Genomic DNA, 24472 nt, shown 5'->3' with positions numbered 1-24472 from the left:
GACATCTACCAGGATCTCTGAACAGATCAAGATGAAATGTCAAAGTACTTTGTTCATACTGAGCTGAAACTTGTTTAAATTGGAAAGGCCTCCTGTTCTCCATGAAACACACTTCCTTACATTATAATGAAGTTGAGGGAACAGTATCCCAGAATTTACAGAGAATCAAAAGACTACTCTGATGAAGATGCAGGTTTGGGTCCAGCTAGTAAGCTCAAGACTCAAATCTGGATCAAACTGCACTAGAGCAACTGCCTATGAAGAAACAGGCTGTGCATAGAAAGGTAGCCATTTAAAAGCCAAACACGTGCCTGTAACACCCTCAGGACTGTCATGCTTTAAACAATAAAAATATAGTTTGAGTAGGCTTGATTAATTCTTAGCTATGGCACCAGAGATCATTCAGGTACTAGCCACTGGCCTACAAGACTTCACAGAACATACACCCTGGAGAAAAGCAGCAAAGGAACACCTTCCTGGCTTTAAGCAGCTGAATAAACATATAATTTTCCTGAGGAGTTTAGATTTTTGTCCAAAGGAATGGCATTACCTCCCATAACATCATTAGGCCCATAAGAAAAAAAGAAAAGGAATCACCAGAAATGGTAGTAGGTGGGGAAGGAAGGCACATGAGATTGCACAGCGTCCTTACCAGCCATTTTTTGTACCTGCTGCTGCTTACAGCTACGAGACAGAGTAGGAACCCAGCAGCATACTAACAGTAAACCAGAAAAGGTTTAGTGTGGATGGAAAGTGTCACTAATTCTTGTAAGTTCTGATATCCATTTAATGATTTTCTGAGAGGCACAAGAGGCAACAATCTCCAGAGGTGTATTTTTGATCTAGAAGAGATATCTGTGAACACCTTAAGCAAAAGCAACAACTTCTTCCCATCCCTCAGCCTGAAAGTCACTTACTAATGCCATTTATTTCCAAATAGCTATAGGCACATAACCTTCAGCCAAGCATTCAGCTGTCTGCGGCCCAAGAACTAAACTGGTGAGGCAACACTGGGTGACCTTGGTTCAGTTTTATTGGGAAAACTGTTGTTGAGCTGTTATTTTAGCCCGTGAGCTAAAACCTTGCGAGATAAGAAGAATAAAAACAGAGCGAAGTGTAATTGTTGAGATGGTAATCGTTACGGGCCCAAGGACTCAAAGGAAAAGTACTGACATGAAAAAATATAAAACCCCAAGTTAGAAAAAAAGCAGAAAAGCAGAAGAGGGCACCTCAGCAAGATTGTGGATCAGTCTGTTCCAAGAGACAACAGAGGCAAATGCTGCCCCTCCTGACTGATGACTGCTCAGTCAGCAGAGACTCAGCAGGTGCCTTCTCAGCAGCAATGAGCATCCTAAATGTTCAGCCATGGAACACATCCCTCTGAGCTCTTCCTTCCATGCAGAGGGTCCTAAATAGTTGCTGCATCCTCAGGTTGCATCTGCCCTGCCTTCCTGTCCCTCTGTACATAGTTAAAGACACTCAGACACAAGAGATCTGGTGAGGAAGCATCACAAGCAGAAGACTCTGGGGAAAAAAAAGGCCTGTGCCAGAACATAAAGTCACTGTTCATTCAGACAGAAAGAAACTAATCCTCAAGGATATTCAGGCATTAATTACTTATATCAGAGTAACAAGACATGCCTACTGATGCCTTGAAAGAGCCAGAGTCCTTTGAACTTCCACTTGCAAACAAGTGGAAAGACTGTGGCTTTCCAAAAGGACCAGTGTCCTCCTATTCTTTTGCATGAAAAATTAGAGGGTGGGAGATGGAGGAGGACTGGAAAGGGAGAAAGGACAGAAAATTATAACTGTAGAAGTTTTTCTAATAACTGAATAGTGAAAAAGAGTTGCAGCTGAGTTAGTTTTCACAGCAAAGGCTGCTATGCTGTGTCACTAGATAACAACAAGTTTAATTTTCCTCACTGTACAGCCTTTCTGCCTCATATTTTTGTCAACATATTTACGTTACTGGTGTATTTAACTTGAAAGTAAAACAAAACAAAAAACTTAAAAACCTGAAAACTTCCAACACAACTATCTCTCGATAGAAAAAACCTGTTTTGAAATAGCATTACATCTGTAGAACAGAGACCATAGAAGCACTTATCTGAATATCTAAGATAAAGTTCCATTCCACTTCTTTATTTAAGGTTAAAACTCATAGCAGAGCTTTTAGTAACCAACAGGATAACAGCCTTACATAGAAACAAATTAAAACAGGCTGATGGTATCTAACATTTTTGAGAGGCTCCCAAACTGAGTTTAAATTTCCTCATGATTAGGAACCACTGCTCTGCATGGAATCTCATCTTTGTAGAGCTGGTGGCTCTGGCTCCCACAAGTTCTGATCTGCAGTACCTTACTCTTATCTGGGACAGCTTGATCTCCCCAGTGAACGTGGCAAGAGAAGGAACTTTTCCTGTCTAGCCAAAGACATGGGATTGGACTGAGGCAGAGCAGTTGAGGGACATAACTGAGTATGGAAATGGAGCAGTGGTTTAGGCTAATGGGATGGTGTGGTAGAGGACAGGAGAATGGGCATATGGTCAATATACTTGAGGTAGCCCTATGTTCAGTAATTTCCCTAATCAGAGAGGGGAATGTCCTTAAAACAAACAAGAATCATTCAAAACAAACCATTTCTAACCTAGAAATTCTTTCACAAACTCCTTAAACATAGCATAAATGACAATTCAAAAGGGGACACATTGTCTTGAAGAACTGCTCTGAAAGTATTTCATACAATATTAATGGTGTCATTATTTCAGTGATAAGCAAGATAACAGCACATCAAAAAAGCAGTTTGCTAAGACTGTATTCCAACAGACATTTATAAATCACTTAGTAATTTTATGTTTAATATTACAGTTTTGCAGCAGGAAATAAATCCATATCCTTAATTTTTCTTTAAATATGGTGATTAAAAGTAACATTAGCCAGAATTTCTTCCAAAAGGGTAAAAGATACTCAAAATGTGCATGCACACATATATCTATTATATGCCTGTTGCATATATATGTGATCCCCAAAATTATCATGTGAATTTGCTTGATGCGAGAAATTGCAAAATGGCACCTTAAACTCTACAGGTACCGTGACCAACAGAGGCAAAGCAACCCTAAGTCTCTCTGAAGTCAGTGATCAAAACTAACTGGACAAAGTCCAGGTTGTTCAACAGTCACCATTACCATAGATTTTTACTTCCTGTATTCTCCTTCCTGAAAACAATCATCTATCCCTTCCCACATGGCTACTTCTGCTGCTTTTATGCCTCCTTTCTTCAGAAAAAAACATATCCTGGTCTAGAGACAGCATGTAATAGGGCTGGTTTTAAGCTGTACTATGCTGAGGGGTACAAAAACTAAACTGAACAAATCACAGGCAAGCTCACGCTGTGGCTCTCCCCTCAGAGAAAGTGGTATTTGTGTTGTCACAGTCTCAGAGAACGTGTTAAAGCCCAGCTGGTTTGAAATGTCCACCTAAGTCACATCGGATTGTCCCACTGACCCAAAAGTCAATGGAGGCCTTAAGGGGAAACTGGAAAGATCACATGAGAAGGCAATGACTGCAAAAAAGTAAGTTTGCTTCAAAACCTGTTTGCAGTAAGCATTCCCTTTCTTAAGAAGCTGAAAAGAAACATCCTCTTCATGTCACAGGCACAGCTGCTTACCGCTCAACGACATAGAAGTTATCTCCATCATCACCTTGGTCAATCACATGTTCCTGAGGTTTCACCTTCCTCTCAAACATGGCATCAAGGACCTGAGACAGCTGCTCCTAAAAAAACGAACAGGAGCGGGGGGAAAACCCAAACCTGTCAGAAAATACACTGCTGGACAACGGCAAGTTCATTTGACTTGATCTGGACAGTGAAACACAACATGCACTGCATCAGTTTTACTGTATGCAAATACCACTAGTACTGATATTATATGTTAATTTCTACTGGTACCTCATTCATTTCCACATTATTAATGTATGTTCAATAATGCAGACAAACATAGACACTTCCACCACAGAAGAGACATTATCTCAAATTTATGTCCAAATGGCTCAATTTTTGCAGACCATTTCAGTGCCAAAGCATACATGTCTGTTTGGTATAACCTGACACAGCTTCACTGCCATGGACACACATGGATTCATGTCAATGGCAGGTGTATTTCATCACATGTATGTCTAGAAACTGCACCATGATCTCTTAGTAAATTATCTGTGCTGTCATCATCTAAGAGCCCCAGTCATGACTAGGACTGTACTGAACAGAATTCTATACAGTTATTTCCCTAGGTAGTCTGTGTCTTAGAGAACCTACAATTGCAGCCCCAGATGAGACGGGGTAGGTACAGATGGGGAAAACACACAGAAAATGGGATAATGCTGGTGTGCACAGCAGGCTCCAGCTGGGTTTCCCCAATGAGCCATGACTAAACTTTCTTTTTTTGCAGGCAGCACAGCCAGGAAGGCTGTGAAAGCCAAGAGAGATGATGCCACATAAATGCCTTGCCTCGATGCTGACCTGCTCTACCAACTTTGTTATTCCCAGGCCCATTAACAATATACTTTTGCTGCATTTTCAATGCCCAGATGTTCAAAGCTAAAGATGTAGATCACAGCTGAGTTTCTAAAAATACACTGCATGAACACGCAAGCCAGTCTTTATGCTGCTAGGTGCACTTGAAATATTTACTGCACTCCTGGAGTTGGAAATTATCATTGCAGCATCTGTAGGCACCACTATATTGAAAATATTCCCCATCTTTTCAATAGAATCCTATTTTCTTGTCTTTAAAAACTGTGTCTGGACTGTTAGATCACGGTATTAACTGTACATACAAACAATCAACTCCATTTAAGATTTCCTTAAAATGCTATTACCTGATCTAGGTTTTTGAAGAGCAGGATATCTTTACAAGCTTCCTGCAGTCGGCATCGCTGTTCATCAGTTTTTGGATGAACTACCTTTAAAACAAAGTAAAACAGAACTGTCACGACAACAAAGAAATATGATGACAGACTGAACCTTCACCTCAGAGTGAAAAAGCAGAACACAATTTAAGTGTCAAAGTATACATTGTTTTTTTGTTGTTTACATAAACAGTATTTATATATAAACATACAATGCATGACAGAATGAAAGAGACATAAGAAAAATATTATGCTGACAATTAACACCTGCAAAATAACAGTCGGGACAGACAAGAAAGAAAAGGATGCCTTTTCCACTCCTTTCCCTTCTAGCACAGCCACAGACACGTCAAGGTTTGAGCACTTGAAACAGGAAAAAGTGAACAGTTTTCTTTCTCAGCTCTGGCTATATTAGTCCCAATATACTTACTGTTGGCATACAGGCAGTTCGTAAAATATATGATATATATGAGTCTCAGCCCACCTAACTACTGAAGAAGTATGTTTTTTTCCAACAAAATTACTTAAATAAAGCTTTGCTGTTTGAGATATTTTGCTACTTCTTTCCAATTATAAACTCTCATCAGGTTAAAGGAATTGATACTCACTGTATCATAAAAATGTTTATATGTGTGTTTGTTAGGGGCTAATTATGAAAATATATGTAAAAATATTAATTACCTGACATTCACCACATTAATATTTATTATTTCTGGAATAACAAGGATTCCAAAAATCAGTTACATTAGCAGGCATTTCTAAAAAGTATTATCTAAAGTTAAGCAGATCTCAGATCCTTATTTTAAAAGAAAACTGAATATTGAGTGAGCAGTCAAGAAAATTAAGACTTTTGATGTATCCAAGTTTACAAATATTTGGATGACCAGACACACTCATAGTCTTTTTTTTATTTTTATATTATAAAAATTATTTATGAAGTATCTTCATTTTTAAGAGAGATTAAATTAGACTTAGATTTTCATTGCAGAAGTGTAAATAACCTTGTGATGGAATCTGGAAAGGAACACCAGAAGTCCAAAGAGAAAACACTGATCATCACCAGCCAGGCTACAGGATTTGCTCTCATAAAACCATTTCTAAAGAAATACAATTGCAGTATCTGGATTCACAATTCCTAGAAATTCCCAGCTTTCGAAACAACAGGTGGCCACAGACTTAAAATATTTCAACCAAGTATTTCTCCTACCCAGGCAGAACTGCTTTAACAAGAAAGGCAGTAAAAAGCATGTGAGGAATTTTAAGCACCCATGAAGAAACAGCTGTGGTAAAGCTTAACTAATTCTTCTCAACAGCATCAGTGCTCTAGGAATTGCCTCAACAAGCCTTTAAGATAATTAAGAAGGAAAATATCCAAAATTTTAAAGATATTAGACTTAAGCACAGCTCTCCAGTCCTTTGAAGTAAAATTATATTAAAGCTGAAGTGACTAAAAAAGTGCATGAGACAAGGCTGGCCTTAAATTTCAGAGCAATGTCACTTTGTCAGTGTCACCACACCACACTCAGCACTAAAGGGACAAGTGGTAGGAAAATGCAACGTAGAGACATCTGCCTGTCAATCTGTAGAGAGAACCATGCATGAAATTATTCCCTCACTCACCCTTTGTTCTGTATCTTCTTCCTCTTCATCTGGATTGAAAGCTTCAGCACAAACTTGGAAGAAAAAGAGAGAGGAAATTAGTGAAAAGAAGTAATTACATGAGAACAGCAAGCCAATCAATTTATATACCTTTCTTCTGGATTTTCCTAAAGGAAAAACAAAATAACTTTTTGATTTTATGTCATTATAGTGTCAGAGGCTTAAATCCTATCTGTTCTCTGAGCAGGTACAACATGGCTGTTCTCAGACTCTCATGTAAAAAAATCTGTAATTTACAATAGAAAATAATCTTGCCTAGCAAGTACTCTGAAGCATAGACACAGGTTTCCTTTCAATTTGTATCAAAGCATAACAACCTCCATTCAGATTCATTTACAAGCATCTTCTCTAAAATGCAGCAGAAAAATACTGCAGCTACACTGCTTCGTTCTTCACAGTGCAATGTACAGAGCAAAACACACTGAAAAAAAAAAAGAAAAAGGAGGGATGAGGCACTTGCTCCACCTCAAGTCAGATGTGCAAGTATCGATATTTTGGGAGTTTTCTATTTTTTATATTTTGATACAGAGAAATAATGTTTGCACCAAAATTTACCCAGGAAATGAACAATCAGCTTGACTACAGTATATTCTACGACAAAAATAATATTTATTCCCTTCTCTCACATGTTCCTAAATCTTACTATATTTGAATCAAATGAACGTCAATTGGTGATTCAAAACCAACTTGAAAAATTACACAAAGTGATCTTTTTAAAATGGATGAGAATATTTGTGGAAAACCACACACGGCAGAGCACTGGGCCATGGGTCTGCCAAACATGTCATTACATCTACAGGATCAACTGGAAGAGGCAATAATGGTGAGCTGCTAAAATTTCAAACGGTTTTGATTCTTCAGAAAAGGCTTATCTTCACTTATCTTAACAGTTATACTGTTACGTGGTTTTACAATACTAAACACAGACCCTGTGGCTTCCAAAAGCCAACAGCTCTAGCTCAGATTTTCTTATTAATTCATGCACATTTACAGTTCTTGCATGTCAAAGTGATCTGCACATTCTAACCACCTGTACAGACAATCAGAGAAAGAAGAGTCAGTCCTGTTTTCATCTAGCTGTGCTCTTACTTTAACAAGGCTGGTCTCACTTCTGAGGCTATAGGCCACTTATAAAATTTTACAAGGAAATATAGACAAGCATTTTTCTTTGTACTTTATCCAGCATTCTGACAATACTGAAGACTTGGCAGAATGCCCAGAAGCTCACTGCAATGACATCTAACCCCTGAATGGACTCAAAGTATAAACAAAAATAAGCAGATTAAAACAAAAACCAAAACAAAACTAGAAAGTCTAGAATTCAGCGACTTGCAAATAATTCAAAAATGCACACAGGCTTATTGACCCTGTCATCATGCTTTCAAGAGGACTATAAAAATGGACAAGTCCAGCATAATTTGCTAGGAAAGATTTGCTTGGGTTTGCGTGGTTTGGTTTTGGGGTTTTTTCCCTTACCTAAAAGATACAGGTCTTTCCTAGCAAATTGGATTTTAATTCCTTTCTTCCCTGGAGAGAGTGAAGAGACTGGAATACCAAACAAGCATTCCACTTAACAAACCACAATGTAAAAATCCAATCATATAATCATTAGGCATCAGACATTTAAAGAGTAATTATTACTCATACAATAAACCCATTTAACAATACAGAAACAGTATATTGACAGTGTACCTACCACATGCTTTTACTTTAACAGAGGGATCCACCCACACTTAGGGCAGATACTTTAGAAAGGATAAACAGCATTCTTCCTCAGCTGAAGAAAGGTATAGTCCACCCCACAGTCCAAAAATGGCTGGATTATGGGAAGGTGGATGCCTACAAGCTGCAGAACTTGGACTGATAGGCTGATCCACTTAATATACAATACAAAGGCACTGACAAAGAGAACATTATTAGCATTTTGGTGTGAAAGCTTTCCTCCTCCTTTCATTTTACAGTAAAGATCAAAGTCTATTGTCAAAGCTGTGAATTTTCTAATAAGGAACATTTTCTAAGAAAAAAGGCTCCTTGCTTTGGACAGTACGGTGAAACTGGAGATTAAATAAACTATATTTTTTACAATCAGCATATTTTATGAGGAACTGGAGTACAATTCTCTATTTTGCACTATAATACATACTATAAATGCATTTCTGTACATTTCTAAAAGTACCTGGCATATAAGCACATTCAAGATATGTATCTATGAATTCAGAGATCATCGTACTTCACTGTATCATTCTATATTCAAATTCTCAATACTAAGCTGCAAATTTGATTTTGTTCCTTCCCTGTTCCTGCAGGGAAGCTAAAAATGCTTTGGAATTCAGGAAATTCTCTTCAATATTTCCTTGGAAAAACAAGTATAATTACCACAGTTAAAACTAGAGCATCAGAGCAAAACCTTAGATTAAAACAAGCAGCAATCAAAGCAACACAGTTCTCTGCAACTTCAGTAAGAAATGGCTTTGGTTGAGGTTTGTACAGGTAGGTTTCCCCTATTTCATCTTACCCACCATAAGGCCCACACAGGATGTATCCTTCTAGGACTTAGTGCCCTTCCCTTACATATGGAAATTACTTCTGTAGTGCCCATGAGTGGGCACCACAAAAATACAACAAAAATGTGGCCAAAATGGCACTTCTTCCCATACTGTCACATAGAAAACCTTCCCATTATACTTTTCATTCTTCAACCTCCTGCTGGGATTTCTTTTTCCATGGAGAAGGATAGGGCAGAAACTTTGGACTTTGGACAACTCTGATTGACAGGACTTTATTTACTTGCAGGCAGAGCTGTAACACTTAATGTAACATATCTGTTATGGGATGGTTAAAACAGGGGAGAGAGACAAAATTATGATTTCTGACTTCAAGCTTAAATTAATATTGTGATATGCTGGAAATCCCACAGAAAGCTTTTCAGCCTACTCATAACAACCAACAGCATTTTCCAAATACTTTAAAACATGACTAATGCAAAGGAAAAGTAAACATTACATCAAACCCTTCCCATGGTTTATGTCTCAATATGTTCAATTTTTCTTTTCACTATTTTTAATTGGTAGATCACTTGTGGAAGTCTGTACTGTTGAACACATGACCTGCTGGTATCTGTGTGTCAGCCTTACCTTCAAAATGTTGCATGGTATCTGTGCTCAAACAGTGTTGCTTTGTTATTCTTCTGGCTGAAAAAAACCCCTTTAACTACCTAAACTCTGCCAATCCCTGTCAGAAATCTATGGCATTTCAGGACTCCTCAAGGTTATTCATTTGAGGGTTACACTACAGCCATTCCCAAAGAAAAAACATCTGATCTTTCATCTTGATAGAGTGAAAACGTACTTGACCCACTATTTGATACATGACTGAACTCATGTATTAACTATTTCAGTATCCCAACAAAGCAGATATCCCAAGGCAAGCTTATTCTCACGACATTATCCTGAAGAAATGCACTGGTAGCATTTTTCAAACCCATTGAAATGGCAGTTGGAAGGGATCTGTCTCCAAAGGTCATCCAGTTCAACCTCCCCCTCCAAGGGGAGCTATTTGGAATGCTGGATTGGGGCTGACCTGGAAACCTCCCCGGGCGAAGATTGCACATCTCTCTGCTGACCTGCTCCACAGCCCTCCTGGGGAAGAGGCTTTTCTTAATGTGCAACCTAAAGCTCACAAGTATCTTGATATAAATTGAAGTGGCTTCTGAAATCACACCTTTCCTATGCGAGATTTTGAGCACAACTCTGCCCTTGAGCAAACACTAAGCACGAATCCATCAGTGGAAGTTACACACCAGTGTGACGCACACACAGTTACATGTTTCCAATACTACAGCTCTATCAGCTCACATCATGCAGACCAAGCTTCCTTCCAAGTCTACCCACATAGCTCAAATAGCTTTGGAACATAAAAAACAGTTTTCAATTTTAAGAAGCTTTAAGATAGAAAGAAATTCAGCTTTTTATCCTACCATCTACATTTAGTCTCTTAGCTCCTGCAGCTTCTACAGCGAGTTTAGGTTTCTCTCATGCTGCACCTTCTTTGGCTTTCAAGAACAGGCACATCTGTTAACACTTCTGAAGGCTCAGAAATGACACAGCTCAATCGCTGCTTTGTTATGCAGGTGACAGCATCTGAAAGCAACCAAGATCTTTGTAGCTGCAGCAATGACATCAGCAGTGGATGGTTGAGGGGAAAGCAAGGGGTGGGGAGAGAGTGAGAAGTAGCAAGACACCTTTGTTTATGCATGTTTTAATCACTCTCAAAAAATATTGTTCGGCAAAATACGAGTTTTGTCAAGATCAAAGTCCTTGCACTCCGTGCAAATCTGCATAATAGTTGAACATTTAGCTCTGGCAAGCCATCACAGCCTCTGAGAGAAACAGCACACCATCCTGGTCCCTGAGAGATCACTGCTTGTTTTCTTCAAAATAGCAGCCAAGAGGCTGAGGCCTGAATACATTTAGACACATACAAAAGAAAGAAATTAAACTTCCATGTTTTATATAAGATGAATGCATTATTAATATTTCTGTTGCTATTGAAACAAGTAGCAAATAGATGCTCTGTCACACTTCCTTTGCAATTTTGGATAGCACCTTCTGTACTCTGGAGTGAAATCCTACTTACTCCTCCTTACTTATGAGGATGCATCACCTCCAGCTGATCCTATCAGCCCCAATAATAAAAATCCACCCAGAGTAGTATGTGCAGAACCACTTTTCCAGTTATTTATTCAGGTGACTAATCTTACACTACATGTATTGTGACGTTCTTTGCATTTGAGTTTCTCAAAGCTTCAAACATTTCATAGGTCTGTCTCTCAAGAGACAGATGCAAAGCCTCTTCTGGGAGCAATATGCCAGCTGGAAAGGTGACCACTTCCAGGGTCTTGTCATTCCCTCTTTGACAGCTGAGTTGCACTTCAAAATGATGTAGTCAGATGAATTAGGAAGCTTAAACAGCATTTATACATAGGTCTTTGCTGGCACAGCTCAACGTGATTTTCTGCACTTGAGAAACAACTCCAAGTTTCCTCTCACTTCTGTTGCTGGTTAGCTCAGTACTTTTTGTTTTAGAAATTGCACTTTGATTCCCAAGTGAAAGATCTCACCATGTCAAAGCAGACGAGAGATTCATACCTCGATCCAGCAAGTGGGAAACAGAACCTGCACCCATCTGCAGCACCTGAACCATTTTCACATTTATGACAGATAGAAAAGCAACACTGGAACCTGAAGAACAGTTAAGCCATCTGCAGAAAAATCAGCTGTTTCAGCCTTCAATTCACTAATGAGAACAGACTGAAATCAAATGTTATTTTTTTCTCAAAATTAATATTGTTGCATCAGCCCGAAACTCAGATCTTGAGTCTTATTAGACTGGTCGTTCTATTGTACTTTTAAGTGCCACATGACAACCCCTAGATGCAGGATAACCCAAAGCAGTACCACCTCCTGACTTCATTCTTAATTCTTATAGATGCATAACTAAGACACGACTTACAGTGATCAGGACTCGAGAAAACAGCACCCCCTCAAATTTTGTCAAATACCAATGCAGAATGTTCAACACACAACCAATTGCATGGCCATGTATGTCAAATCAAATTTAAGATTTTTCAGTTGAGAAATATTTAGAAATAATGAATTTCAGTAGCAAAGGAAAACAACGGATTTTTGGTTCTTGAAATGGCTTCAAATGTCATTTAAAGCTAAAAGGAAATTAAAGTAAAATCAATTCGGAATGGGCTGCCCAGAGAGGTGGTGGATTCACCATCCCTGGAGATTTTTAAACGCAGATTGGACGTGGCACTGAGTGCCATGATCTAGTAAATGGACTGGATTTGGACCAAGGGTTGGACTCGATGATCTCGGAGGTCTTTTCCAACCCAATCGATTCTATGATTCTATGATTCTATGATTCACAGGCAGCGTCGTTCTGTGTTACAGATTAACTATGAAGATACAAAGTCACTCAGCGTGGCTGTGCCAAACCAGCTCAGCCCAGTCCCGATTACAGGTTCGGGCACAGCTCCACACTTGGTCTCAAAGCTGCTCAGGCTGGAGAGCTGCACAGATCACTCTGTCAGGCAAAGAAGCCTATGAGACACTGACAGAGCCTGAAAGGCCTTAAACCCCTGCACTGTTTCACCCAGCTCTGTGAAAAGCCAGTGTTGCATCTCTGCTATTGCACAACACAGCAAAACATGCAAGTGTTCACCTGCCTTACCCTAAGCTTCAGTTTCAGCCCAGACTCAACTTGAAAATGCCCATCTCTGATGTGGGTGATGTTCCTCAGGGCCCACTATTTCAACAGAGTAGTGAATCAGCTCACAGGCAGAGCTTGAAGGGCCCCCGCTCCGCTCACAGCTGCCCCAAGGCACAATCCTGGATAAATGCTTTTGCCCAGGGAGGCTGGGGAACCTAAGAGATGTGCATGATGTGTTACAGGGCTTGCTATCCTTGCCTTTAGAAACCTTTGTAACCATTCCCTCAGTATGATTATGTACTTTACAGCAGTGTTATCTAAATCAGACTTCTCCAGCTTGTTTTATTTCAATCAAAACAGAAATGCAATGCTTCCGGTGACAATGGCTTTGTGACAAAACCATGATGCCACTGTCACACATTCCTATTTCATATTATGTTTCAGTCATGAGTTCAGAACAGACTGCACAATCAATTATAAATGCAACCTTTTATGATAATGTGGGTGTTTCCTTTGCAGGAAATCCAACTTTACATGCACAGACACTTTTTCTCCCAAGAGGCTTTAAGTATAGGCAACACAATAAGCCCTTTAAAATTATGACAACTGGTTGACAATCATTGCCATATGTACATTTGTTTTATATATTCTAATGCTTTCTTCAAATGTTCTTATTAAATTCATAGAGATTAATAAAAATATGGTTTTGTTTCTTTAAAAGGCTTTATCATCAGATGTAGAGTAAAACAATTTAGACAATTCATTACAGCAAAACAGCCATTGAAATGATACAGCAACAAATCAAATTTTTTTTCCACTACAGGAAGATTTGGCAAAGTATTTAAAATTACATTTCCCTAGGGGCAAACAAGAACTTTCATGATGAAAGACCTCGAATAATAAACGGAAAGTAAATAATCACAGTCTCTTAGATTCATATCTTTAGACACATGTAATGAAAGCATTACATGCAGACAATACTGCTACAACTAGATTTAAAGACAAACATGAAGCACTTTTAACATGATACAATGCATTCCTGCTTAATTATTATTTCTAGGTAGGCTTTGTTAAGCGTTGAGGTTTTTGTTGTGTTTTGCTTAACTCCCTCTGCAACACACAGGATCTGGCCTGGAAACTGCCCCAGTGAACTGACTCAGGGACACAGCTCAAGACACACCATAGACCACAGCACACCTGGGAACCTGCTCCAGGGATCTATTAGGGAAAGACATTCCCTATCAACTAAGAGGCAAATTGGGGGGGGAAGGTCCTACTGAACTGCAACAAAACTTCAGAAGACAATCCTCAGCCTGCACATCTTTGTTTAAATCCTCCTCCTACTCAGGAGCAATTAAAATAAAAAACTTGTGCCAATGCAGGACTGGAGACAGAATTCTCTTAAGTATTTCTACTCTACCTCTTTGGTATAACCAGATGAACGTGACATTTGCCTTTTTTTTTTTTTTAAACCAACAGCTGTTTATCATTGCATTTGCTTCATGTAGTTGCCTGTTTAGTTATATCGAGACACAACTTTTACTTAATGCCTTTATGTATGAGTTATGCAAAGTGTTTTAACTTATCCTTCCACTTTGCATGCTCATACATGGTTAAAGGGTCATACCCTCCCACCTCACTCCAGGTGCTGCAAGTAGCCTGTCTCCCATACAGCTGGAGGAGCTGAGGGACAATATCACCTGATTTCACAGAATCACCTGCAAAACCACAACTAAGGCTCCTGCACTTTTGGTTTCCATGTCTCAATTCACAACAAGAGAGCTCAGCATCCCATCAGACAGTGGTGTGCTCTGGGCCTTGCAGTAAGAGGTGAGTCTGCATGAAAACTAAAACATAAAAAATACCTCGATCACGGTAGAGGAATAACTAAAAATATGAAAGTTTTCCATGTGGCTGATCAAGGGAGTTCACAGCTCTGACATAGTAACAACCAAACTCATAATATTGTCCTTTCAATCTTAAAACAGTAATTTACAATTTGCTTCTTCTGTTTCCAACTCTCTTTACTACATTTAAACTGAAATCTCAAAACAGCAGCAGAGTATTTTAGAGTTATATACTATTCCACGTGGTGAAGCCTGGGAAATTCATATGAAGCAAGCTTTATTCTTGAAGTTAAGAAATCAGAAGACTGAAATGAATAAACATGCTGCTGACCTTGTTCAAGCCTTCTAAGAGAGCCTTACCGATGAGATAGTCATCCATAAAAAAGGTCTCCTGGAAAACATGATGCTACTACTATTTCAGAGCACCCAGATTCACAATTGTAGAAGCAAGCCTTCTGCTTTAATGATCTTCTGGTTTAGCCCATCACATAACTCTTAACACGTTCCCAAATGTGTTGCATAAGCAAGGCAGATAAATCCAGAAATTAAGCACCAGTAATTTTTATGTGCCTGATAAACAGAGTGATACTTTCTCTCAGTAAAAAACAGCACAGAGGATGTTCATTTTACATTCAGTTTCCATCAAAACAGCACAAGTTCCAAGAAACGGCTCAAATATACACCCTACTCCAAAAAAAGTCATGTATCTTACAGGCTTTTAGTTGCAAACAGCAGATAGAAGAGATAATCTAGCTGAGGAATAAAAAAGGAAAAGTGTTTTTTCAGTCTAGAAATAAGAAATTTTGTTTCAGTTTCCAGATAAGGCATTATTTGGATTTACACTCGCAATTCTGCTATGTGAATTGCTAAACCTGCAGTAAGGCACATAATACTTTAAAAGAACCTCCAGCAACTTGGGAAAAGTGCACTGAAGCGCTTCTGTGTTAGAGCAGAGCCCTAAAATTTCATTTAGCAATGAAAATCACCCACATCTTTCTGACATCTATCATGATAGAGAATTGAAAGATGTCAAAGTGTTAGAAGGCATTCCTGAAATTAATGGTTCAGCAACTTAGATATGATTTTTAAAGATTTCTAGAGAACATCCAAATATATTAAAATTCCCATTACCCTCAATAGAACCAGTAACACCTATTTACCTGGAGCAACAGGGAACAATACAAAACTAGCATGGCTTTGACACACAAGGATTTTGTGCAGAGGAATGATGTGGAAGCCCCCAGGTCCCTGTGCTTGGAAACAACTCCTTCCTTTCCTGGCACACAGGCAAAACAGGAAATGTGGGAACCCACTGTCTGACTCCCTGAAGAAAAACCCAGTAGGTCCCCCCCCATTCCTGTGTGGCTGCTGAGCAACTCCCATGCCCTGGTGAATGCCAGCCATGGGGAAGGTGTAACTCTTTCACTCGATGCAACTCATCTCCTGGATCAGCCAGTTCTGGACTTCAGTGGCTCAAGGAACAAATGGATTCCCTTCACAGGAAATACACAGTTGAGGTGGGCTGGTAAAAGACTAATATTGGGCAGAACTTCATCACTTGGAACTTGTGTGCTTTATTTCTGATCACTTAGTTTTGTGTTTTTCCATTAGAGAACATTAGTGTGTTTAACAAGACTACGCTCCTTTCTCTCCCAAATTTTGGAGACATGGGAAACACACACATTTAGACACACTAATCCATACCAGGTAAGTGCTTCAGGCAGTCAAGTACCCACACACAAGCCACCTCCCAGTCAAGTCCTGATTTAAGTCTCTTTAAAAGAGAGCATTTAAAGTGCTCACAGCAGTTCCCGAGGTTGCTTTAGAATTTCCTGTAGTGGGTTTTCATATTGCCATTATATGCCCTGTAGTGAGTGTTTCAGTATTCTAGTAAAGCCTTCCATTATTTGGAGTATGCACAGCCTCATCAAGGTGTTCTGGTGTTAAAAATGACTGAGTGAAGCTTCTGAAAATACATGGGATACCCCTTCATATCTAAATCATGTTTGTTTAAGCTTTTCTGTTCTATATGGACTATTCAACCCATTTCACATTAATCTGAAGTAACAGCGACCTAAACTTGCATGAGTGTATTAAGGGTATAAAATCATCTTATGACTTTGTCTAAAACTTCATATTAAAAAAGGGATAAAGTGCTGCCTTATATATTCACAAGAAAAAACGCAAATCTCATTTAACTCCCAGGGTCACTCCACAGATGTACATCAATGACAGCACCATATTTTGCACTAGGTATAAAACTGCCCTTTCAGCCTGTATTGTGACAGGCATTTTGAGATTTCCTCTAGTGTGTTTGCTTTCAGTCTCTTGTGCACAACAAACCATGAAGGAATATTTTTATCTGGGCTTTAATTGTTGAAAACCAGCTTGAATTCAAATAAAAAATAATAATAAAAAAAAGCTACTCTCTTTTTCATCTCACAAAAGAAGAAAATTAAATTCCAACCTATCAAAAAGTGAGAGAATTAAATTTTATTTGAACAATCAGCTGAAGGCTGATATTTTCAAAAGCATTTATGTATCTAAAGACAAGGACTAGCATTTCTGTAAGCTTTTTAAAGGTTTTTAATGTAAAACAATTAATGGAAGTTAATCACTAGCACCTTTTGCTACTTGAATTCTTTTGAAAAACTGGTCCATACTGCATTAATTGCTTAAAAATGTGCATAGCTATACTTTTGCTCCTGATTAATAAGCACTGATTTCAGTTAAAACATTTGACATCAGAAGAGCAACTTTTCATGGTTATGTGGCACCTAAGCACGAACAATTATTTAGAAAGAATAAATTTAAAAGACAAAAACTGTAGCACTTATGTGCACTGAGTAGATTGGATCAGAATTCATCTGACCAGGTATTGCACTGACTTAAGTTTTAAATAAGGATGCTCACTGTGGTGTATTTCTCTTTATGCCAGAAAAAAACCCCCGATCAGAATTACAATTATTCACAACACTGTGAAATCCAAGTAATTGTGAAGTCACGACTGTTAATTTCCAAATATAAGCTTTTCATTATTCACTGGATGTCAATCACATGCCAGGAATTTTTAAATAAGTCCCAATATTGCAAACAGAGAAAACAAGCTTTTTTGGTTTAATGAATAATGATTCAGACACTTTCTTACAGGAGAAGCACCCACACAATTTATCACCACTTTCATCTGTCATCCCACACGCTTGGCTTTTGCTCATATCAACATTTTTCAAAATGAATTAATTATTTTCACTCCAGTTATGATATCAGTTTTGCAATCAGTAAGGCTAGCAAAAAAAAAAAAAATCACAGAAGCATCAGGTTGCTGATGCAGGAAAACTGTTTGTGCCATTTGTACAAATGTGAATTTTTGAACTCAAAAGTCTTTACCATTTATCACCTGCCCGAAAACCTTTCAGCACAAGTTATTATGCCATCAGTTTTGTAAGATGGTGAATAATCAATATAGAAATTCATTAAATAGCTACAAGAGAAGAAATCAGATCATGATTTTCAAGTCATCCTCTGATAGTCAGATAGTCTGATAAGTATAAAGCAAAGAGAATAGCACAGAAAAAGTCACCACTCAGTCCTCCTCCCTTGATGATTTCAAGTGATGAGATTCTATCACTGAAGTATAGATAGTATCCTGCAGGAGAAAACACTCAAAACAACCTCCCAGGAGAAGTGTTGCCTCTTGCTTCATAGCTACTATTTAGATGTCCCAATTTAACAGGATCCCAAGACAGCATTCTTTACCAAATGTTAACATGTTGCGTGGCAATAATTAACATAAAAGCTTTATTAGAAAACCTTAAAGCTGTCGTTTTTAAAGGCTACTAAAAAGAATTAACTATGTGTAATATTATCATATCCTGACATCTCAACTTGCGAGGATGTGAAGAAAATTATGTATCTCACTAGAAAGCAGAGAGATACCAGACTTTAAAGACATATGTAATTTATGAGATGATTGCTAATTTTTGGCAGGAGCCAGACTAATGAAGAGTTCAAGGTAAGGAGTCCCCTCTATTGACAAAATAGGGAAGAATTAGTGACTTGGAAGAACCAGCAGTCATACAAGGCTTCTTATGGAAGTTTATGTTATGAGGAAAGAAAAAGCCAGAAATTGTCAGGGAGCATCAATTTACAGATTATTCAAAATACAAAATTACTCAAATACAACAAAAAAAACCCCAAAACAAACCTCCACAACACCAAACCATACTGTCATATCAGATTGCTAGAGACAAGAGAAACACCAAAAATACTGATTTCGAACCCAACATCTGCTGGGGTCACTGACAATGGGAACTGTCAGTGTCCCACATAGTGCTAATGTTTGCTGTACACAGGAAAACAGGGTTCAGTAACATTTAAACAAAATTATCCTGTATATGTGAAACCTTTATTCAGCAATCCTACCTTAGGGGGGGACTTAGCACCCAGCTCCAGGAACAGCAGATTTGATCCTTCTCATTTCAAGGAGTCTCTGCTGAAAGCTGCTCTTCCAAAGGGACTAACTCAGGCAAGTCCTGTTTATTTGATTACTTTTATATTAACATGAAAACAGGCACAGATCCTGACAGTCATGTTACTTTGCCAGTATAAAAATATCAAGGAAATAACTATCACATATTGATTCCCTAGATTATATAGGTCAATTATTCTGCTTATAGTTGCTGAATGTGAAAACTGTAATCTCATTCCTATCCCACTGAGGCCAAAGGAAGACTGCAGGAGGGAGTACAGACATATGCAAGAGAGATATATTATACCAGGTCATTGAGACAAACAGAAATAATTAGAGAAAAAAGATTAAAACCTTCTGTCATACGTATATGCTATGGGTGTCACATTTTGTCAGCTTTTTCCTATCCCAAGGAGATATCAGCAAGTGTGCTGGAGAGTGGGTGTTCTGTAGAATGAATTAAAGGTGTCTAGAAAAGGCAGTACAGAAATCCAGCAAAAAACTTTATTGAAATATGCTAAAACTAAAAGAGGAGAAACTATGCACAAGTGAGACTGTAGTGGGCGTCACACCCTTCATTCCAAAAACACAATTAACTTTCATTCATATCCCACCAGGAGCAAAATTCTCCTCAATGTTACATATCAGTAGTGGGACAATTATCCATGCTCTCCTCCTCTAGTTTTGAAATAGCTTTAATATTATTACTTGAGAAAGGAGGTATCACTGATTTCTCCCACCTCCCTGCACCTTGTAGTCACTAACCAAGGGCTGGGATATTCACTGGTGTGCTCTGCAGTCTCTTGCATTACAGAAAATGAAGTGACTAACAGAATTAAGTTTGTCAGGAGCCCGTATGCTTGGGGAAAGATTAAGGAATGTAATGAAGCAAGTATGAATTCTTGGGAGGAAGGAATCTATGTGGGTTTTAGGCCATCCAATCCAAGCCTGGGCAGATGGGTTACATTGGCAGAAGGCTCAGACATTGCTAATTCACTTAAAGCAGCAGCAAGACGACTGGTCTGCTGGGTAATTAGCACTGAAATTGCCCATGGCACCACAGTCTGTGGCACCCTATAGTCAGGAGGGTTTCAGATTAGTGAGGTGTTTTTTTCCTTTTTAGTTTCTACGTAGGGATGGCTTATGATTTTGCAAACAGGAGTATTTTCATCAAGCCAGGCTCGTACACAAATCAGAGCCGAGCGACGTTGGGGTTTGTGTGCACACCTTGGCTCTCAACATGTTACACGGCCAACATGCCACACACGAGCCAGCTATTTACTAGATTGATTTCTAGGGGAACATCAAGCTCTCATTTCTCCTTCTCCCTCCTAGTGTTCCCTGGAAAAGGCTGTTTCTCTTCATGAGAACACTACCACTCTGCACTTCTATAAATAATTCCATGAATGTGATTAGATAAGCCCCCCTTTTCCAGGATGACCCTCCTGCACAGTCCATGGGGTTTCTCACTATCCCATCCATGGATCCCTGCTTTGCTGGCTGAACCTCTGGCCAGCACAAAAAGCCAGGTTTCTCTGGTCAAGGAGCAAATGGGATTCCCTGCAGAGCCTTTACAGCTGCCAAACCATTTGGCAGAATTTAAAGGCACACAAGGCAACACCATCCCTCCCCCTCAGAGAGCACCTCAGCCTGGGGGATGAAATAGCAGCAAATGTTAAAGAAATGGGGAGCACAAATGAGCAGAATGAATCCCTGAGTTCTCGATACTACAGATTTAGTAAAAAGAAGTGGTATGTGAGGCTGTGCTACTACCACTTATGGGATATAAAAGCAGTAATCACTTTTGGTCAATTTTTGATTTGAGAACTGTGGAAATAAAAATAATTCTTCTTTTGGACAAAAAGAATATAGACTAAGTATGTTTTATTGTACAAGGTCAGCTTGACCTTTCTAACAGACTACCATTTGGCAAGCAGTTTTCTTAAGTCCTGATTTGAAGTATTTTACTGTAGTACTGCATAAACTAGACGTAATCTAATTTGCTCAAGGTTTTCAAGAAGTGCAAAAATAAAATTCCTGATCAACAGAGAACTCACATTTTGAGTAAGTCTTACAGAATGACAGCTAAATATTTACAATACTGGCAGTATTTTCCAGAACAGTTTAGAGGTTTCGTAACTAAAAATAAACACCTAAATGAAAATTTAGTAATCATTACAACAGACTTATTCTATGGGTTTATGTATCCCTAGAATTTGCATTAGGTCCACCAAGGGAACCATGATAATCCTGTTATCTGCAGGCAGCTAATCACAACTGACCAGTAGTAAACACTCCAAATTTAAGATTGAGGACATTAATAAAGCAATTTAGAAGTAACTGTTACATATACAAGAACATAATAAACAATTGTTACTCTCCAAAAACATATCTCTAGTTGAAGAGTTTACCAGAACAACTGTTAGCCTGTCCTACACTGTATGTATAATGTAGTCAATTACTTTATCGACTTCTCCTTTAATTAAAATTATATTTTTCCTTTCATTTTTGACCTAGTGAAAAATGAGAGCAACGCCGTAATTCCCTAGGCAGCCAGATTTTAAGTATTTTCTTTTATATTCCCCATGCGAGTTTTTAAACTCTTCTCTGTAAATCTACAATTTTGTGCATGTAAATCTCGACAGCAGCAAGCAACTTAACACTGCTCTTCACTGCCCTTACAAATATACACTGCACTGGAAACACAGCAATCCCTGGTCAGACTGACAAGGGGCAACACAGACTAGCAGAAGGCTCCTCTGAAGAGAAGTCCAGAAAAGAATACACTAAATGCAATTACAAAAAGAATTATGTGACAGCTTTTTTTCTCCGTGGTTTGTTCTGCTTTACTTAATTAGTTAAAACCAGAAATGTTTAGATACTACGCTGAGTAATCTGTAAGGCAATGTTGGTTTGGTATTTGCTGTTTTGTTGGTTTGTAAAGGCAAAACCTATCTTTGTCTTATTATTTTATTATTTGCATTATTTTTATTAATTGCAGAATGAAAAGTTGCTTAAAACCTAAGGCATCTAACAGGGAAATCAAATCAAATCCAGAGCACCAAAACCAGCAAATGAGTCACTCATTTTATGCAAGAGATTGTAAAATGTGGTTGCCTGTGATGGCAGGGAGCTGAGTTCAGTGCCCCAGCAGAGCCCTGCCAGTCTTGTTCCTATCTGGGTAACTTCTTGACAGACACAGCAGGTATGGAGTGCAAAAAGACCACCAAACAACTCCCCCCCAGCCCAAACCAGTAGGTTTCTCTACTTTTCCTGCCAAGAGTAGGCAAACAGCCTCTCTTTGTGCACACATGGATGCTGTTTGCATCGCCTTTGCATTTTAACAAGTCCCACGCTGATCGTGACCTATGCAGTGTATAGAGAGAGAGACTGGAGAACTTTTCACAATAAAAAAATATTTAACACAAAGTAGTAATATATATATATATTCTAGGATTGTTTGTCTCCATGACAATTCTAAGATGAACTGTAAACTCTGAATTATTCTAGCTCTTCCTGAAGCAGCAGCATTATTAAGAAACTAAACAGTCCTCCTTAATCTAATTGCACAAGTTAGCAATTCAATTTTACATTTGCTGTTTAGTTGTTCACATTAACCTTTAGACCCCCTTAAATGACTAAACCTGTTTTTTAACTAGGAGCAGCTCAGTACTATGTAAGCACCAATATTACATTTCAGTATTGAAAATTCAAAAAGATAACAAATGCCTTCTAAATAAAGCTCAATTTTTAACTTTGGAAATAATTTGGCCTTTATTTAAATTGAAATCTGAGATGTATTCACTTCTCATTTGTATGATTTTACTCCATCAGCAGGTTCCAGGATGGATTAGTTTAATTAGCAGAGACATTAAAATGTCTTAGGCCCCTCCAGATTAAGATACTCTACAATATATGACTTGCAATATTTACTATCAGAGTATCAAACTCCATTATTCAAGACAGTTCTGTCCTGCCTAAATTTCTCACATAATAATAGATCAAAACTACCAACACTGTAATTTTTTAAGAGTTATGAAATTCTCATTATACTCAGTTACTTATTTGTAGTGGTATAAATACACAATCATGCCCTTAATCACACCCAAGCAACCAGCAGCAAAGAAGTGAACCGCATGACTATAAGGACAATTTGCACATAAACATGTATTTATCTTGCATTTATTTATATACCACTTATTTATGTAGATATATATTTATATATATCTATAAAATATATATATTTATATATATATTTTATATTTATATATATAAAATCAACAATGCCCCACCATAACTAACATACCAATAATATGTAAGATCATATACACAGATTACAAACTGAGTGGAATTGAACTCAAAACTAGAGTTTTTGGTTTCACCAAACAACCAGCTCCTAGGCCAGCTAAATGTTAGTTAAATATCTGAAGACAAAAAAAAGTAACACATGTAGAGCAATTCACACTGCACCTCAAATGAAAAAATGATGCAGTACCTTCTCATCCTCACATAACATTTTGTTCACATGATACTCTTTCAAAAACCAACTTTGAAAAGAATTTGTTGGGAATAACAGTTTCTCATTAAAGCATTTAATATTGGTTGAGATAGAAAACAAACAAATAAAAGAGTATAATCTGTGTCTCTAGAACAAGTGAACAGCCACTAATTCAACAAATTTAATATCAGATGCACAAGCCAGGGGCTAAAACAATGCAGAAAGGGGGCACTCCTCCCCCCCATATTTTTGTATTCTAACCAGAGATAAAATTCTTAGCAACACGGAAGACTAGGAGATATGGTACAGCTGAAAAATGCTGCCATTTTTTTCATTTTCCTGCAAAATAATTATGGCAAATTATGCTATGCTGTCTACAGTGAATTAAGAAGCAATTATCATTATTTCAAATAAAAATACTGCAAGAATTATGACAAATAAGGCAGTGATAAGGGTAAGGTAATTTTTAATGCAATTCCTTTAGTCAAATACACATTTAAAAACTATTTCACAAACTTTAAACTCTCAGAAAAGAAACCATACCTGATACTCTTCTGTTGTATCGGTTAACAACTGGAGCTGAAAAAAAAAAAAAAAAATCAAAATTACACATTTGTGTTGATTATTACAAAGTCATCATCTTGATTAATCATTATTATTTTTACTACACCGATCCTACACAAATCTCTAAAAAAAATAAAATGCTTCAATATAAAGCTTTCATCCATTTACTTGCCAGTCAGTGTTTATTTAACATTAAACCACATATTCCTGAAAGCCATTACATGCTAAGATAGCTGGTAAGAGCCTTGGGGTTCTTTTTTACCTAATTCTGAAAAAAAATACACCTTTACAGAGGTTACTCAGTCTTAACCT

General features: G+C 38.0%; 1 protein-coding gene across 1 annotated transcript in view; it reads right to left on the bottom strand.

The window, feature by feature from the left end:
• PRKAR2A (protein kinase cAMP-dependent type II regulatory subunit alpha) overlaps nt 1–24472 on the bottom strand; it is a 59295-nt gene that overhangs the window by 10888 nt on the left and 23935 nt on the right. The window contains exons 2-5 of the mRNA XM_027713812.2: nt 24140–24175; nt 6529–6581; nt 4879–4962; nt 3671–3777 (exon numbers count right to left, since the gene is read on the bottom strand). Coding sequence (XP_027569613.1) covers nt 3671–3777; nt 4879–4962; nt 6529–6581; nt 24140–24175 — 280 coding nt within the window. The remainder of the gene's footprint in view (nt 1–3670; nt 3778–4878; nt 4963–6528; nt 6582–24139; nt 24176–24472) is intronic.

Source organism: Pipra filicauda, unplaced genomic scaffold (assembly GCF_003945595.2).
Source record: "Pipra filicauda isolate LSUMZ 115617 unplaced genomic scaffold, ASM394559v2 scaffold318_size846807_pilon, whole genome shotgun sequence".
Taxonomy (NCBI): domain Eukaryota; kingdom Metazoa; phylum Chordata; class Aves; order Passeriformes; family Pipridae; genus Pipra; species Pipra filicauda.
This window is presented reverse-complemented; position numbering and strand designations above follow the sequence as displayed.